We start from the raw sequence: 15,474 nt of genomic DNA, 5'->3' as shown, positions 1-15,474 counted from the left end.
GTAGGCTTTGGAAAGAACTGCCTAGGAATTCTTTTTCAATTTTTTTTTTTTTTTTTGCAATGTATCCTAGACTGGTCAATGGATCTAAATTTCCCTATCTGTAAAATGAGGGGGTTGCACTCTATGGCCTAGTAGGTCCTTTCCAGTGATCATCTATGATCCTATAGGATGTCACTGTTTGGGACTTGAGGCATGAAATTCTCCTGAAAGTGCCATAAGGGATTAGGAGATCCAAGATGAGTTTATTTCTTCAAGTCAGCAAATATTTAAGTGCCTAGGAAATGCCAGGCCCTGGGCTAAGCATCAGGATCAAAAGGAGATGCAAGTGACACCCCTTCCTATGGAGTTCACAGATTGGTGGGGTAGACAATACACCAACAATGAGGTAGAAACTCAATGTGGACTCCACTGTGGACTGAATAAATTGGAACTAAATCTAGTGATTTATTAAATCACTAACTAGTGAGAATAATAATGGTTTAAGGAGAACAGAATTTTGGAGGAAGTAAGTCAAAATCTAATAAAAGTAATAGCTAAAGTAATGAGTAATGCCTATAGAGTAGGACAGAGTAATTATGATCCAATGATATTTAATTTTTATTCTTCCTTAGTCTTATTCCTCATCAAATTGCTTTAATCCTGAATTTTAAGAGTATTTTGCTTTAAAGTCTGGTCTGCTTTTAGAGGATCAAAGATCATAATTATAAAAGGAGAATTCAATGCAATCCAGTCAGAATTTATGGTTACAAATGGTGTATAGCGCCCCGATTTTCCCAAAAGCCATTTGCTTCCAGTTGTTCAGAGCATGGGGTCCATTAATGTGTGTTAGTCCGGTGCTGCGGTTTCAGCCCGGCAGTCTTTCTGTTCAGAAGGAGGAAGAGGTGAGTCAGAGAGGGAGAAAGATGATGAAGGCCTTGGGGAAGAGGGGACCAGCCTGGGAGGGGGGGAGAGGGGGGGAGGGTTGGTCCCGAAGGGATTTGAGCATTATGGTGGACTTTGGAGGCCTGGGAGGAGTTTGAGGCAGAATGGGGGGCAGGACTAAAGGAGGACAGGCACTGAGAGTCCTGCTGTCCTGGCCCTGGGTGTGATTGGAGGAAAGGACTCAGAGGGTGGGGCTCTTGGGATGAGGAAGACCCTCCCAGACGGGGCTGGTGAGAAACAGGAAGTCTTTGAGCTGGGATCCCTCTGCTTTCCCGCTCCGTGATCCTTCCCTGCAGCAGAAACAGCTCTGCCTTCCTGGCGGGTTCAGATTTCTCCCCTTTGTTCCCTTGGACCTCAAATCACTTTGAATTCTGTGCTTGCAGCTCCCAGGTAGGTCTGAGCCAGCCTCCCCCATATTTCCTGGCTGCCACTGGCTGCCCTTGATTTTGGCTCTCTTGTGACCTTGTGGTAAGCGACCTCCAGCTCTATCAGGAGCACACCTTTCTGCCAAGGCTTCCTGTTGAATGAGCTCCCCACCCCTAAACCTTTTCCAGATTTCCAATCGCTTTCCAGATTTATTCAGATTCCCCGCTGGGTCACACTTTCCCAGACTTCAGACTTTGTCCATAGAAATCCCAGAGACCTAATTTCAGCCTTCTGACCAGCACCCCCACTGTCCCGTCTCCCCATCCCATCTCTTTGTTAGAGATTCAGCTGTCCTGCCTTGAGACAAGACTAAGCTATACCAGAAGGCCCCAGCATTCCTCCCCAGCTCCTCAGTAGACCTCGGGACACAGTCTTCCTGCTTTCCCAGCCTCAGTAGTCCACTGGGACCACTTCTCTCACTCTAATGGCCCTGACCTCCATGACCTTACCCCTGTTCCCCAGACCTCCTGCTTTCCTGGCCCTTCTTCTCTTTCAGCCCTCAGTGTTGAATCCCAGACTCGATTTTTGTCTCTCAGGCTCAGGCTTCCCCTGGTCATTTCCTGGGGGCTCCATTCCAGAGCCCTCCCCATCATTACTTTCCCTCTCTCCTACCCAAACCTATCAGTCTGTTGTCTAGAATGATAATGTGTGTGTTGGTTGGAGAGAGGGGAGACAGGGAGGCAGAGGACTGTGGCAAGGGAGAGCTCTGACTCAGGAGCCATGGAGGCTGACTGGTCTCCTCCCATCTGGGACCCCAAAGTCCCTTGTACCTCTAAGTTCTCTGTAGGAAATTGGGAAGAGGAGTAAAAGAAGGAGGGGAGCAGTCTTCCTCTTCAGACCACCTTCCTTTCCAATCTGACTCTCCCAGCATTGTTCTGTAGGGTGAAGTCTCTCCTCCCAGGGCAGGGTCAGGGCCTTTGTAACTCCTGGAGGACTTCCCCCTCTACTGGGAATCCCTTCAGCCTTGCCTCCTGCTTAGAAAAACAGACCAAGGCCTGGGCCAAGCAGGTATTGGGTCAAAGGCAGACACCAAAAATGGCATAAAATTAGAACAATTTCTAATGAGGGCCCCGAATAGCATTGTCCCAGGCTATGAACATAAAAGCAGTCTGCCTGGGACTAGGATGAGGGGAAGCTGGGCTTTTCTATGCAGAGGGAAGAAGGAGTCCCTCTCTGAGCTACTGGCCTTTCTCTTGGTTTTCAGAGAGGCTCAGAATTAAAGCCCCCCAGGATTGGATGTGACCTCTGCTTAGAGTTAGCTGTTAGAGTCAGGGGGTGTACATTTAGGGTCAAGGTCAGTGGGACCCTGAGAAAAATAAATAGCAGAGACCTGAGGAAGGAACTTGAAAAAGTGGAGTCACTTTGATTGCTTTGCTACCTCCACAGGGAGCCTGGAACCAAGGGAATGGGCCCTGGGAGCCTCGGACCTCCTCAGGTGAGTGCAGTCCATCCACAAACCCGACCAACCTGAGTGAGCTGTGGAGGGCCTTGTGGATGGGTCATTTCTTCACAAAAACTGGCATCAGGCAGAACACAGCCGCAACACTGCCCTGCCCAGCTGATTGTTTGGGCCCTTGGCATCTTGGGCACCCAGATACACCCCATGTGCCGTAATCCTATGTGTTTTTTTTTTCCTTATTACAACAGACTGATGAGGTTCACCATTTTATCATGAATCTTCATTCCAGAGGGATCTGATCTCCTTTCTTTGGGCCTGCCCAGCACCCCTTCCTCTACAAAAGCTCTCCCCCTTCCTCTTGATATCCTGTGGCCAAGCTCCCCTGAAGCTCCTGGAAAACCCTTCACACAGAGTTTGTTCTGGACAGCCTGGGAACTGAGCCCAGAATCTTCCCCAGCTCCTGTATTGGTCATCAGAGCAGAAACTGTCCCCCTGGGGTGCTCCAATCCTTCTGCCTCAGGTCCCCCAAGCCTTCCCAGGTCTCCTGAATCTCTCCCCTTGACCATTCCTTGGCTCCAGCCAATAAGCACTGAGAAAGGCCCTGGGTCCAAGCTTGGGAGTTCCAGTACACAGAGCTCTGGGCCATCTTGTTGCTCTGGGGCTTCTAAGACCTGCCCTGGCACAGGGACCGATCTCTCCTGTCTAAAAGAGGCTGCCCGGATTCTCATCCTTGCCTCTGTTGTTCCTGGACCTCAAGTTTTATACAAACTGGTTTCCTGGTGGTTTAATTTGGGCTCCCCTGTGCAGAGTGCCAGGCACTGGCCAAGACCATGAAAACAACTGGGAGAAAAGGAAGGATTAAAAGGGTTACATTAGTGTGTCATGGTACCCCAGGTCCTTGGAAATTATGACTGCTCTAGGCTGCAGCAGGTCTTGGCTGACTGGAAGAGTATAATGGATAGGACTGACTCAGTTAATGCTCGATTTAAATATTCAACAAACATCAGATACTCTTATTCATTCTACAAGTGAAAGGAGGTTTACTTGAGTATAGCCTAGAAAGGGCATGAAGTATGGACTCAGCATTGCGTTATTTAGCTTCAGTAGACACAGCTCCTCTTGTTTTCATGGGGAAGCTCCTCTGGTCCACAGAGCAAGGGATGTCCGTGTGCCAGACTCTGAAATCTGTTATATCTGAGGGAGCCTTCTTTCATAATGGTAAACTTGTAGGCCTTTAGGTTCCCAGGCAGCCACACTAATTTGTCCAGAGGCCCTCAGAATACTGCTTGAAGGGAGGCACATGGAGCCTTTGCCCACTATGTAAATCTGGTCCTGGGCAGCTTTGTCACCTTTTAGCATAAGTAACAAAATTGACCCAACCATGTCACAAGGGAAAGACAGAACTGCAGGAAATAGTGGCTCTTTCACCATGGCTGATAAGCTCAGTGGGGAGGGTACTGCCTTTGAGAGCCTTCAAATGAGTCATCAATCTAACTTCAAGACCAATTGAAAGAAAAAACTGGCATCTATTATAAGGCACCTACTAAGTGCCAGACTTGTTTAAAGCACCTTATCAGTAGCTCCCCATGTCCTCATACCAAACCTGTTAAGTAAATATTATTATCCCTATTTTATTTTTTTTACTGGTGTCATCAGGAAGATCTGGGAGGAGGGAGGATTACTGGTTTATTTTTTTTTTTAATGAAAATTTTGGTTTTTTATAACATAAATTAGCCTTCTCATTTTCCTTTCTACCATGCCCTCCCATTGAGAAAACCAGAAAAACTAACCTTCTTTTCCAAGAATGTATGTAATCAAGCTAAACAAAATTTCTTATTATTCAAATCGAAAGAATATTATATCTCAATCTGATGTCTGAGCATCACTTCTCGATCAGGAGGGTAAGCAGTGTGTCATAATGCGCCTCAGGAATTTATTGGTCGTTGAATTGCTCAGTAGCTATGTATGTACATATGTGTGTGTTCCCACGTGTATTTGCAGATATGTGTGCACATGTTCACATGTGTCTAAGTTGCATGCATGTACACACATTTTCTCATTGGTTATGAATAAGCAATATGTCTCAAGGGGCAGGAAACATGATCATGAGTCCTCAGAAACTGATTGATCAGTGTTCCTATGTGTGTATACATGCATGTGTACACACACATTTATATCACCCAAAATCCACTGTCTCATTTTTTTTTCTCCTGCTCCTCCACTGAGAACATGAATAAAACCAAACCTTCACACAATATATGGTCAGTTTGAAAAATAAAACCATCCACTTGCTGATGTCCTAAAGCATATTTCTCATTCTGCATCAGTGTCTTTAAGGGGGAGGCAACAGCATTTAGGGTTAGTTGTTAGACATCATTGTTCCTCAGTAATGCTGATTGGTCCTTATGCTAATCCTAGTTCACTGTGGTACCATTCCATTACACCTGGGGCCCTTACTTATTCATGCTTTCCCCATTCAACACACATATATACATGTGTGACACACCTGCAGGACACATGTGTATGTTCACAGCAACTGATCCATCCCTTAGATTCCCTTTACCACCTCAAAAAGAACAACATATATTCTCGTACATCTTTGAATTTGTTTTGCTTAGGACTAATCCCTCTCTTCATCCATTCTCCCTCTGACTTCCTTCCCCATTTCCTTCTTCCCTTTTCATTGGAGAGTAAACTCTTTCTCCATTCATCTCCCTGTGTTGTGTGTATTCTTCCTTTGATTAGATGACTGAGATTCAGATGTCTCCACCCATTTGTTTGTAGAGATGTCTGCTTGTGGACCCTCATTGCGAGAGAGAACGTTTCCTAGTCCTCCTTTCTCTCCACCCACCTTAATGTATCCTTTTTCTCCTCTTTCCATTTTCTCCTTAAGATCATCAAGACATAACAGAATCACTTCCAGCTTTGCACTATTTTGATTCCCCCTGTGAGCCCAAATAGGGATCTGAGGGGACATGTGACATCTCACCATAATTAAATATAATTACTTAATCCTTTTGAGTCACTGAGGCTAGTTCATTCTGGATTTTTTTTTTTTAATTTCTCTTCACTTGTGTTTGAACTTCTAAAATTTTCTACATTTATGGTCTTTTTCTTAGGAATGCTTGGAAGGACTTTCATTAAAGGTTCTTTTCTCCTGAAATTGCTTCACAGTTCACTCTTGGTCCTAAGATCCGGTCCTTTGCCTTATGTCAGATCTTTTTCCAAGTTCTTTGCTCCTTAATAAAAATCGTTGCCAAATTGTGTCTGGTTCTAATGGTGGCTTCTTGGTACTTGAATTGTATTGGGCTTTCTTTACCGTGGCTTGCGGGATTTTTCTCATTGACTTGGAAGCTCTACATGAATTCTACATGAATTTCATAGTGGTTTGAGATGCAGAAAGAAATCAGAGATGTTTTCTCTTGGCCACCAGGAGCTCTATTCACATAAAAACATACAGGCTGGTTATGGGAGAAACTACCAGGGCTATGGAAATTCTGGCACTTTGCCAAGGCTCCTGGAGCTGGAAAGGGGTCAAGGAAGTCGTCTTCTGTGATCTGTAAGATCATTTCTCTAAGGATTTTACCTGGGAAAGAAATGTGCTTTTGACCATGGAAGATTATGATAAGAACAGCTGAAAGCACATTTCTGGGAAAAAATTTCAGGGCCTGTCTCATCAAAGTGACCTGTGGTTTCTTTCTTTAGGAGATATGTGGAGACTTAAATGATTTCTTGAAGTCTTGGGTCTAGGCTGATTTTTTAAAGGCATTCTGATAGAACAATGATACTTTAGTTTTGCCTTGCTCCCTTTTTTAAGTAACTATTTCTTTGAGGTGTTTTACATTTTCTTTTCTTTTTTAAAGTGTATTGAATTTGATTTAATATTTGTCATTGCCTTGTGGCTTCCAATGGGTCTCTAAATGTTTAGAGAGTTTGATGTATGGGCAAAATTTTATGAGCTTGATTTTTTTCACAAAACTTATTTCTTTTCCATTTACTTTCCCCTCAAGTATTCTTATTCCATTCATAAACATGTCTAACTCTAACTCTTACCCTTTCAAAAATTCTGGTCCCATTAGTCTTATACTTCTAATTAATTGTGCACTACCAAAGTGTTGTACTTTATCCAAATCATTCTCTTTATCTATTGAATTGACTGTGTGGTTTTGCATGTTTGGGTTTAGAATGTGATTAATTACTGTATGAGGATGTATTCTGATGGAAGTGGATTTCATCAACAAAGAGAAGATCTAACTCAGTTTCAATTGATCAAGCATGGACAGAAGCAGCTACACCCAAAGAAAGAACACTAGGAAATGAATGTAAACTACTTGCATTTTTGTTTTTCCTCCCAGTCTATTTATACCTTCTGAATCCAATTCTCCCTGAGCAACAAGAGAACTGTTTGGTTCTGCATACATATATTGTATCTCAGATATACTGTAACCTCTTTAATATGTATAGGACTGCTTGCCATCTGGGGGAGGGGGTGGAGGGAGGGAGGGGGAAAATCAGAACAGAAGTGAATGCAAGGGATAATGTTGTAAAAAAAATTACCCTGGCATGGGTTCTGGCAATAAAAGGTTATTAAAAAAAAAAAAAAAATGAAAACCCCCAATGGAGAAATGAAGAATCAGATGTGTTTGAAAATGGTTGATAGAGTCAGATGTGTTTGAAAATGGTTGAACAAAAACAACAAATGTATGGATCAAAGTTAGTGTCTTCCTGCATATAACTAGTCCAGAGCTAAATAAAAATGTTTTCTCTCTAATAAAAAAAAAAAAAAGAATGTGATTAATTATATTCATTTTTTCCTAATGTTGAAATATTCTTCCATACCTGGTAGAAATCCCATTTGATTATAATAAATGGTTTCTTAGATAATTTATTGTGGTTGTTTGATAGGACTTTGTTTAAAATTGGAGTGAGGAGACAATATTTATTCTTTGACTTGTAATTTTCTGTCTCTGGACTTTCCTTGGTTTCAGTTTTAGGTCTTTATTTGACTCTTAAAAATAATTCTTTTAAGGATACTTTCTTGTTTGGAGACATTAGTGGGTAAGTGAATACTAGCTGTTCATTATAAATTTGATAGTATTTTCCTACCTTCTAATAATTTGAATATTTTGGGCTATTGACAAATTTCTTCTTAGCTTTCTCATCAATTTTTTTTTACCATAAAACTGTATATTATATATTGCTTATCCACTTTTATTTCTTTTAGTTTTCTTGTAATTTCACTTCTACCATGTTATTTCAGTGACTGGGATTTTGTGCTCTCTTCCTTTTGATCAGATTAGCTAAGGGTTTTCTCCATTTTACGAATCATTTCAAAGAAGCCATTTTTAGTTCCATTTCTCATTTTTATTTTTTTATTTCCAATTTTTCTATTTTCCTTCTAATTTTAATATCTTGTCTTTTGTACTTATTTTGTATTTACTCATTTATTTTTCTAGTTTTTTATAGTGCATATTTAATTAATCTCTTTCTTTTTTCTTAATGTGTGATAGTAAATCTGTTTCTCCCTCTGAGGACTGCTTTAGCTCAACCCAAGAAATTTTGGGTTATTGTTTAATCATTTTCTTTTACATTATCACTTCTAAGATTTGTTATGTAATTCAATTATTATGTCATATGTCACAGGTAAATCTCCTTTTAAGTTTGTATTTTTTGTTGGTGATCTTTCAACTAATTTTCATTCTTAATTCATTAGGGAATGAAAGAGTATAGAGTATATGGATTATTTCTGATTTTTTTCATCTGTGTGGAGGATCTCTGTATCCCAGTGGTTAATTTCTGTAAAAGTACCGTGTGTTGAAAAGAAATTTGCATATTCTTCTTTTGTCCCATTTAGAAGTCTTTTATTTCAAGTTCCTCTAGACAGTTGTTCATCTCTTCTACTCTATCTCATTCTGCACTTCTTCATCCCCCTTTCCCTCCTAGTTTTGTTGTAAAATCCCCTCCCTCTCTTGCCCTTCAACTAGTCCTGTTCATTAGTTTTCTAATTTCATCCATTTTCCTTCCCCTTTCTAACAAGGATTTCTCTCCTTCTCCTCATTGTCCATCTTCCTTTGCTGTTTTGCCTAGATTCTCATTCTCTGTCACATAGCTCCTCTGCTCACTGGATCTTTTTTCCATGACACTTCATGCAATCAAAGGCACCAAGGTCCCCATTCTGAGGCTATGCTGTAGGAGCTTTCTGCCACTGCTTGTACACCAACCTCACAGATGCCTTCTTTTCAGAACACTGTATCAGGGCAGATGTCAGCAGGAAACACTGCTTCATATCAGGGGACATCCCCTCCACATATTCATCCTCTCTTGTCTTTTCATTTTTCTTCCACATTCTTCTAGAAATGTCGTCCTTGTGTCCATGCTCTTCTACTCCTCCAAGTGCTAGTTTCCCCCAAGGAGAGTGACAACTCTCCCAACCCCAAGACAAGTAGATTTTTCAGGCAATAAACCCCTCTGTCTCCTATAACTCATCTTCAAAGTCAGACCCCCTGCTTGATCTACCTTTTCCAACTTTCTACCCTCCATGACTCCCCATGTGGTCTTCTCCTTGTCAATTTCAAAAAATGGAGTTGGGAGAGCCATAGGGTTACCAAGGAAAATAGTGTGGAAGAATTCATTAAAGAAATATGTCATGTAGCCCAAGGGTACCCTTCAGTATATGCATTCCATAATAAGTCATTTCTGAGCTTTATTTCAACAGATCTTAAATTTAGTCAATCTCTTAATGACCACAGTTTCAAGAGTTGACTAACACTCATAAAGGCAAATTTGGCAAATCCCATCTCTGTGTTTCACTTTCCTCCTATAAACTTAAGGGGGTTGGACTCTTTACTTCTAAAGGGGCTTTCAGCCCCATGTCTTCTCACTTTTGATGGTTTAGGAGATGGTGACCTTCAAGGACGTGGCTGTGCACTTCACTCAGGAGGAGTGGAGGCTCTTGGACCCCTCTCAGAAGGAGCTGTACAAGGAGGTCATGGTGGAGACTGCTCAGAACCTGCTCTCTCTGGGTAAGGACACTTCCCCTGATAATTGCAAGTCTGCAGTCAAAGGGAATATCCTCATTGCCCAATGTGCAGGATTTGGGAGTAGGGGAAAAGAAGGAAAAGGGCTGGTCTTTGCATCGTATGATAGGACTTGGAGATGTTCTTTGTTGCTCCTGAAACTCTCTCTTACTAATTCTCAGATCAAAGATTAAATCAGTATGAATGAATCTCAAATGTGGAACTAATTTTAGAGGTTAACCTCTACCAGAACATGAATTTTGCCTGCCAAAGCTCTGAAAATTGCTCAAGCAGCTTTTCCTTTCAACTCATTCCTTTTTGGGATGGGTTTAGTATTTGGAATATTCTTTTTAACAAGCATTAACTTGTAGTCTAAAGCACTTAGTATAGGAGTTTCTCCTTAATGTTTCTTTGTAGTGACCACAAATTTGAGCACAAGTGATGGTAAAGCAATGGAAGAGGATAAGCATTTATTTTTGCCTGCTATTTGCCAGGTGCTGTGCCATATGCCTTCTTTACAATACAGTAATAATACAGTAAACAACAATTGTTTAAGAACAACTTCTAGCAAATAAGTTATTTTGACTACACTAAATACCTAAATTAACTATAAAGGCCAAATCAACAAAGATGCTATTTGCATCCAGAGGAAAAAACTGATAAATCAAAATATGGATAGCCTAATTTTACATACGTGTGTATTTATTATTTATATATGTATATATATTTCTATGTAATGGCAGCCATTTCTAGGGTGGGGGGCAGGCAAAGTGAAAGGGAAAAAAATGTACTTGATAAATTTGTTGTCTGTTTGAAAGGAATAGCAAGTTGTGCGTTATAGATTTACAATTTCATGTGCAATCATCTTGCTTTGATATGAAAATGTTTGTTTATAAATTAAAAGTAAAATGAAATATTGTATCACTTTATCCTCATCTTAACTTTCCAAGTTAGGTTATATTGTTATTCCTCAGTTGAGGAAACTGAGACAAACTAACAGAGTTTAATTGACTTGCCCAGAGGTACACAGTAACTGTCCAAGGCTTAATTCAAACTCGGGTATACCTGAAGATATGCCCAGAACTCTGCACTGTACTACTGGCTCCCTTTAATTTCTGGATAATGGAAACTATGGAATGAGTCTATCCTTCTGTAAAGAAAGTGTATCAAGTCCAAGTCCCTATTGATCAGGCTTGAGGCTGCTCCAGCCCAATAACTTTTTACTCAGGCTTCTGCCAGAAGGGAGCCTCATAGGGCACGAAGTAGGAAGAATAGCATTTGCTCTTTCTCAGAAGTTGTACAAATAATGGGGCACATCCTAATTTAGGTCACTTGCTTTACAAGCACTAGTGGTTGCATATAGACGGATATGTATGAACATAAGGAGCTGATTTTCATCATGGAGCAACTCTGGATCCTCATCCTTCCCCTAAGAAGAATTAAATAAAAAACTTCTCTCCATCTTCATTGCTAATTTATTTCCATGCCCAGGGCTTCCAGTTCCCAGCGAAGAGGTGATCTCTTATTTTGAGCAAAGGGAAGCATCCTGGATGCTGGACTCAGAAGGCCTGAGGAGCTGCTCTCCAGGTGAGTGAGGTGAAAACAGGTATATGAGAGAGCTGGCGTTACAAGAGGCTTCTAGGAGTTACCCTGAAGTAAATGCTCAGTTTGGGGGAGAAAGACCAAACTTGGAATTCTTTATCAAATACTTCTTAGCAGCAGCATCCTGAGCTAGTCAGTGAATCTCATTTTTCCATCTATGAAAGGAGAAGGTTGCACTCCATGGACCTGTAGGTCCCTTCTAGTGCTCATCTGGGATGCTATACCAAGTCATTGTTTGGGATTTGGGGCAATGGAATTCTCCTGCAAGTGCCAAAAGGGATTAGGTTCTGCTACATGAGCCATTTCTTAGAACTTCTTCTAGTCAGTAAACACTTAAGTGCCTTCTACATGGCAGTTCTGGGCTGAATACCAGGAACATAAAGAGTCTAAGGGACATCCTCCACTCTCCTGAAGGTCACAGAATGGCAGGGCAGACAATATGCCAGCAGCTATGGAGAAGCCCACTGTGAATCAGATAAACTAAATTAATTGAGTGCCTCACTGCATTATTAATTGACGAGGATAATAATGGTTTAAGGAGAATACAACTGGAGAGGAAACAAACTGAAGTAAAATAGCTAGCATTTATACAGCTCTATGTGTCATACTCTGCATTGTCTTATTTTATCCTCATGAGAATCTGAGGACTTAGCTGCTATTATTATGCATATATTACAGACAAAGAAAAGGAATCAAACAGAGGTCCTATAACAGCAAGTTTCTGAGGTGGGATTAAAACCTCTGTCTTCCTGATTCAAGGCCCTTTCCACATTCCATCCATATATGATGTAAATAGTCATACCTGTATGAGATAGAAAATAACAGGAGAATTGCACAAGCTCCTGGTAAAACATGGAAATTCATTTTTTTAAAACTCTAGCCAGTCAAAAGAAATTGCACATTTCTATTGGCTCATGACAAATATTGCACCAAATGACAAATGTACTCAAGGGTCAATTACAAATATTGCTTTATGTTGTTTTTAATACTATTTATGTAATCACAACCTTTGAAAGGACAACTGAAACCCTACTGAATGACCAACCCATGTAGCCAGCCAATTCCTTTGGGAAACTGCCAGATAGAAGAAGAGCAATATAAACAGCAGATAAGTACAAATTAGAAAGCAACCTTTCACATTTCAATGAGCAGCACTTTAAGATCTGCTTTTCTAGAAAGGTTGTGGATTTCCATGATGATTTCATGATTGCTTCTCCTGTTCCTGCCTCCTGATCATGGCTCCTACACTGCTGCAAAAAAGTAGACCCAGGTAACATCTTGATCAAACTATTAGAGATATGATTTGATAGAGTTGCTAGGTAACTCAGGAGGGAGAGAACTGGTCCAGGGAGAGACAGCCCTTGAAGTACTTTGTACTCCTGTGGTCATTTGTACACAAATGTCCAATCTTCCTGGAATACTGGAAACAATCTGATGTCAAGTTGAGAAGCTACAAGACTACGTTGCACTTAGAAGCAGCCAGAGTTTGATGGAGCACTGCACAGTCCTCCACAGCATTGTATTGGTGATCAAGATAGACTGAAATCACTGCAGAAAGAGCTATTAAGGTGGAAATAAGCACATCTGTGTTGTCCCAGAGGGCAGCTACCTTTATAACCAAATCAGACATTTATTTAACACTTAAGGTGCCACTAACACATTTTTAGATCAGATCCATTGGATCATTATCTTAGTCCTTCCAGGGGTTTATGAAAGGATTAAAATAGTGGAGCTCCCTTCCATATCACAGGATGATGAACTCAAATTTTCTATAGGAGACATTTTCAGATGTTGATAATTTCACACATTTTTTGAAAATTTTGTTTCTTAGGATTTTTTTGAAAAAAGAAATAACTAATAGCTATTTCAAAACAGGTAATGGGTCAGAACAAAATCAGTTATACCTCAAGTAAATACAAAAAGCAACTGTTTTAGCCTTCTGAATAATTTAATGTAATGACCTCAGATAATGTAATAGAAAAAAATTAAAAGTAATCATCATGAAAATGTATATTTACAGACAGGATAGAGCATGAAATAATTTGAATATTTAGTATATATGTACCAAATGACATATCTATTTTAAAAATTTAAAGAATTGAAAGTGTAGATAATGAAAAGGAAAAATTGAGAATACAAATAGTTTGTCACCTACTGTAGACAGAGCATGCCCCTTCACAGGGTATAAATTCTAATCTCAGCTGCTGAGATTTGGGTCAAGTCACTTGGCCATTTTCAGCTGATGACCTGAGTTGTGGACCTAATGAGAATGAAAGCACTTCCTCTGTTGTCACAGGTTTATTATAAAGTTCCAGTGTAACTGTGCATGAAGCTCCATAGAAATTAAATTATATTTGGGCTGTAAACTAATGGAACTTAAAATGATTGGCTCTGCCCATTTAAGATTTTTCTGTTTGCCTAGAAAAAGACACAAAAAACTGAGTTTCTCTTCTGATGGATAGAAGGGGATGTAAATCTATATATGTGCCTGCATCATGTCTCTATCTATTTTACTGTTTGTTAGGCTTTTCTTTGTTTATTTCTTTTTTTCTTTTTTTTTTTGAAGGAAAGCTCAGACTTAAAATGAAAGAAACTACTGCAAAGTTAAGCCTTTTTGTGGTAGACACTCACAAGCAAAGATTCATGAGTGACAGTCCTTGTGACTTTACTTGGAGAGAAATCTGTTCAACTCATAAGAGAATCCAGCTTCGAGAAAGACATTATGAATGTAACCAATGTGGAAAAGGTTTTATAAAAAAGGAAAATCTTATTGTACATCAAAGAATCCACAATGGAGAGAAACCTTATGAATGTAACCACTGTGGAAAGTCTTTTAGAGAAAAGGGCAATCTTATTGTACATCAGAGGATTCACACTGGAGAGAAACCTTATGAATGTAATCACTGTGGAAAGGCTTTTAAAGATAGAGGAACTCTTAGTACACATCAGAGAATCCACACAGGAGAGAAACCTTATGAATGTAACCGGTGTGAAAAGGCTTTTAGACAAATGAGAGCTTTTATTGATCATCAGAGAATCCACACTGGAGAGAAACCTTATGAATGTAACTGGTGTAGAAAGGCTTTTAGACATAAGCAAAGTCTTAATGTACATCAGACAATCCACACTGGACAGAAGCGATATGTATGTAACCAATGTAGCAAGGATTTTAGTCAAAGGAAAGCTCTGATTGAACATCAGAGAAACCACACTGGAGAGACACCTTATGAATGTAACCAATGTGGAAAGGCTTTTAAAGTTAGAGGAACTCTTAGGAAACATCAGCGAATCCACACTGGACAGAAACCTTATGAATGTACCCAATGTGGAAAGGCTTTTAGAGAAAAGATAGCTCTTATTGGACATCAAAGTATCCACACTGGAGAGAAACCTTATGCATGTAATCAGTGTGGAAAGACTTATGGACATAAGAGAAGTCTTATTGAGCATCAGAGAATCCACACTGGACAGGTACCTTATGAATGTAACCAATGTGGAAAAGTTTTTAGATATAAGCAAAGTCTTACTGTACATCAGAGAATCCACACTGGAGAGAAACCTTATGAATGTACCCAATGTGGAAAGGTTTTTAGACAAAAGTTAGCTCTTATTGGACATCAGAGTTCCCACACTGGAGAGAAACCTTATGAATGCAACCAGTGTGGAAAGAGTTACAGACATAAAAACAGTCTTACTGTACATCAGAAAATCCACATTGGAAAGAATTGTGGCAAGGATTTTAGTCAAAGGAAATCCCTTGCTGATATCAGAGAAACCTCATGAATGTAACCAGTGTGGAGACTTGTAAACATAAGAAAAGTCTTATTGAGAATTGGGCTTGCAACTAAAAAAACTAAAAAAAGACCAAATTAAAAACCCCCAATCAAATACTAAATTGGAAATTCTAAAATTAAAAGGAGAAATTAAAAATATTGAAAGTAAAAAAGCTATTGAACTAATTAATAAAACTAAGAGTTGGTTCTATGAAAAAGCCAATAAAATAGATAAGCCTTTGGTAAATCTGATTAGAAAAAAGAGGGAGGAAAATGAAATTAGTAGTCTTAAAAATGAAAAGGGAGAACTTTCCACCAATGAAGAGGAAATTAGAGA

General features: G+C 39.9%; 1 protein-coding gene across 1 annotated transcript; it reads left to right on the top strand.

The window, feature by feature from the left end:
• Positions 1-1,129: 1,129 nt before the first annotated feature.
• On the top strand, positions 1,130-15,260 carry LOC105750802 (zinc finger protein OZF-like). The gene is made up of 5 exons (XM_031940784.1): positions 1,130-1,311; positions 2,734-2,782; positions 9,642-9,768; positions 11,254-11,349; positions 13,931-15,260. The coding sequence occupies exons 2-5, from the start codon at positions 2,753-2,755 to the stop codon at positions 15,145-15,147; spliced, it is 1,470 nt and encodes a 489-aa protein (XP_031796644.1). The 5' UTR covers positions 1,130-1,311; positions 2,734-2,752; the 3' UTR covers positions 15,148-15,260.
• Positions 15,261-15,474: the final 214 nt, after the last annotated feature.

The sequence above is a fragment of the Sarcophilus harrisii genome, chromosome 5, assembly GCF_902635505.1.
Source record: "Sarcophilus harrisii chromosome 5, mSarHar1.11, whole genome shotgun sequence".
Lineage (NCBI taxonomy): Eukaryota > Metazoa > Chordata > Mammalia > Dasyuromorphia > Dasyuridae > Sarcophilus > Sarcophilus harrisii.
Note: the sequence above shows the minus strand (reverse complement) of the source record. Positions and strands in the feature narration are given on the sequence as shown.

Bases quoted from the DNA above. Each gene is read 5' to 3' on its own strand.
- LOC105750802 (XM_031940784.1), top strand. From the start codon at position 2,753: ATGGGCCCTGGGAGCCTCGGACCTCCTCAG. The intron at 2,783-9,641 runs GTGAGTGCAGTC...TTGATGGTTTAG, and splicing joins GGAGCCTCGGACCTCCTCAG to GAGATGGTGACCTTCAAGGA. The intron at 11,350-13,930 runs GTGAGTGAGGTG...TTTTTTTTGAAG, and splicing joins CCTGAGGAGCTGCTCTCCAG to GAAAGCTCAGACTTAAAATG.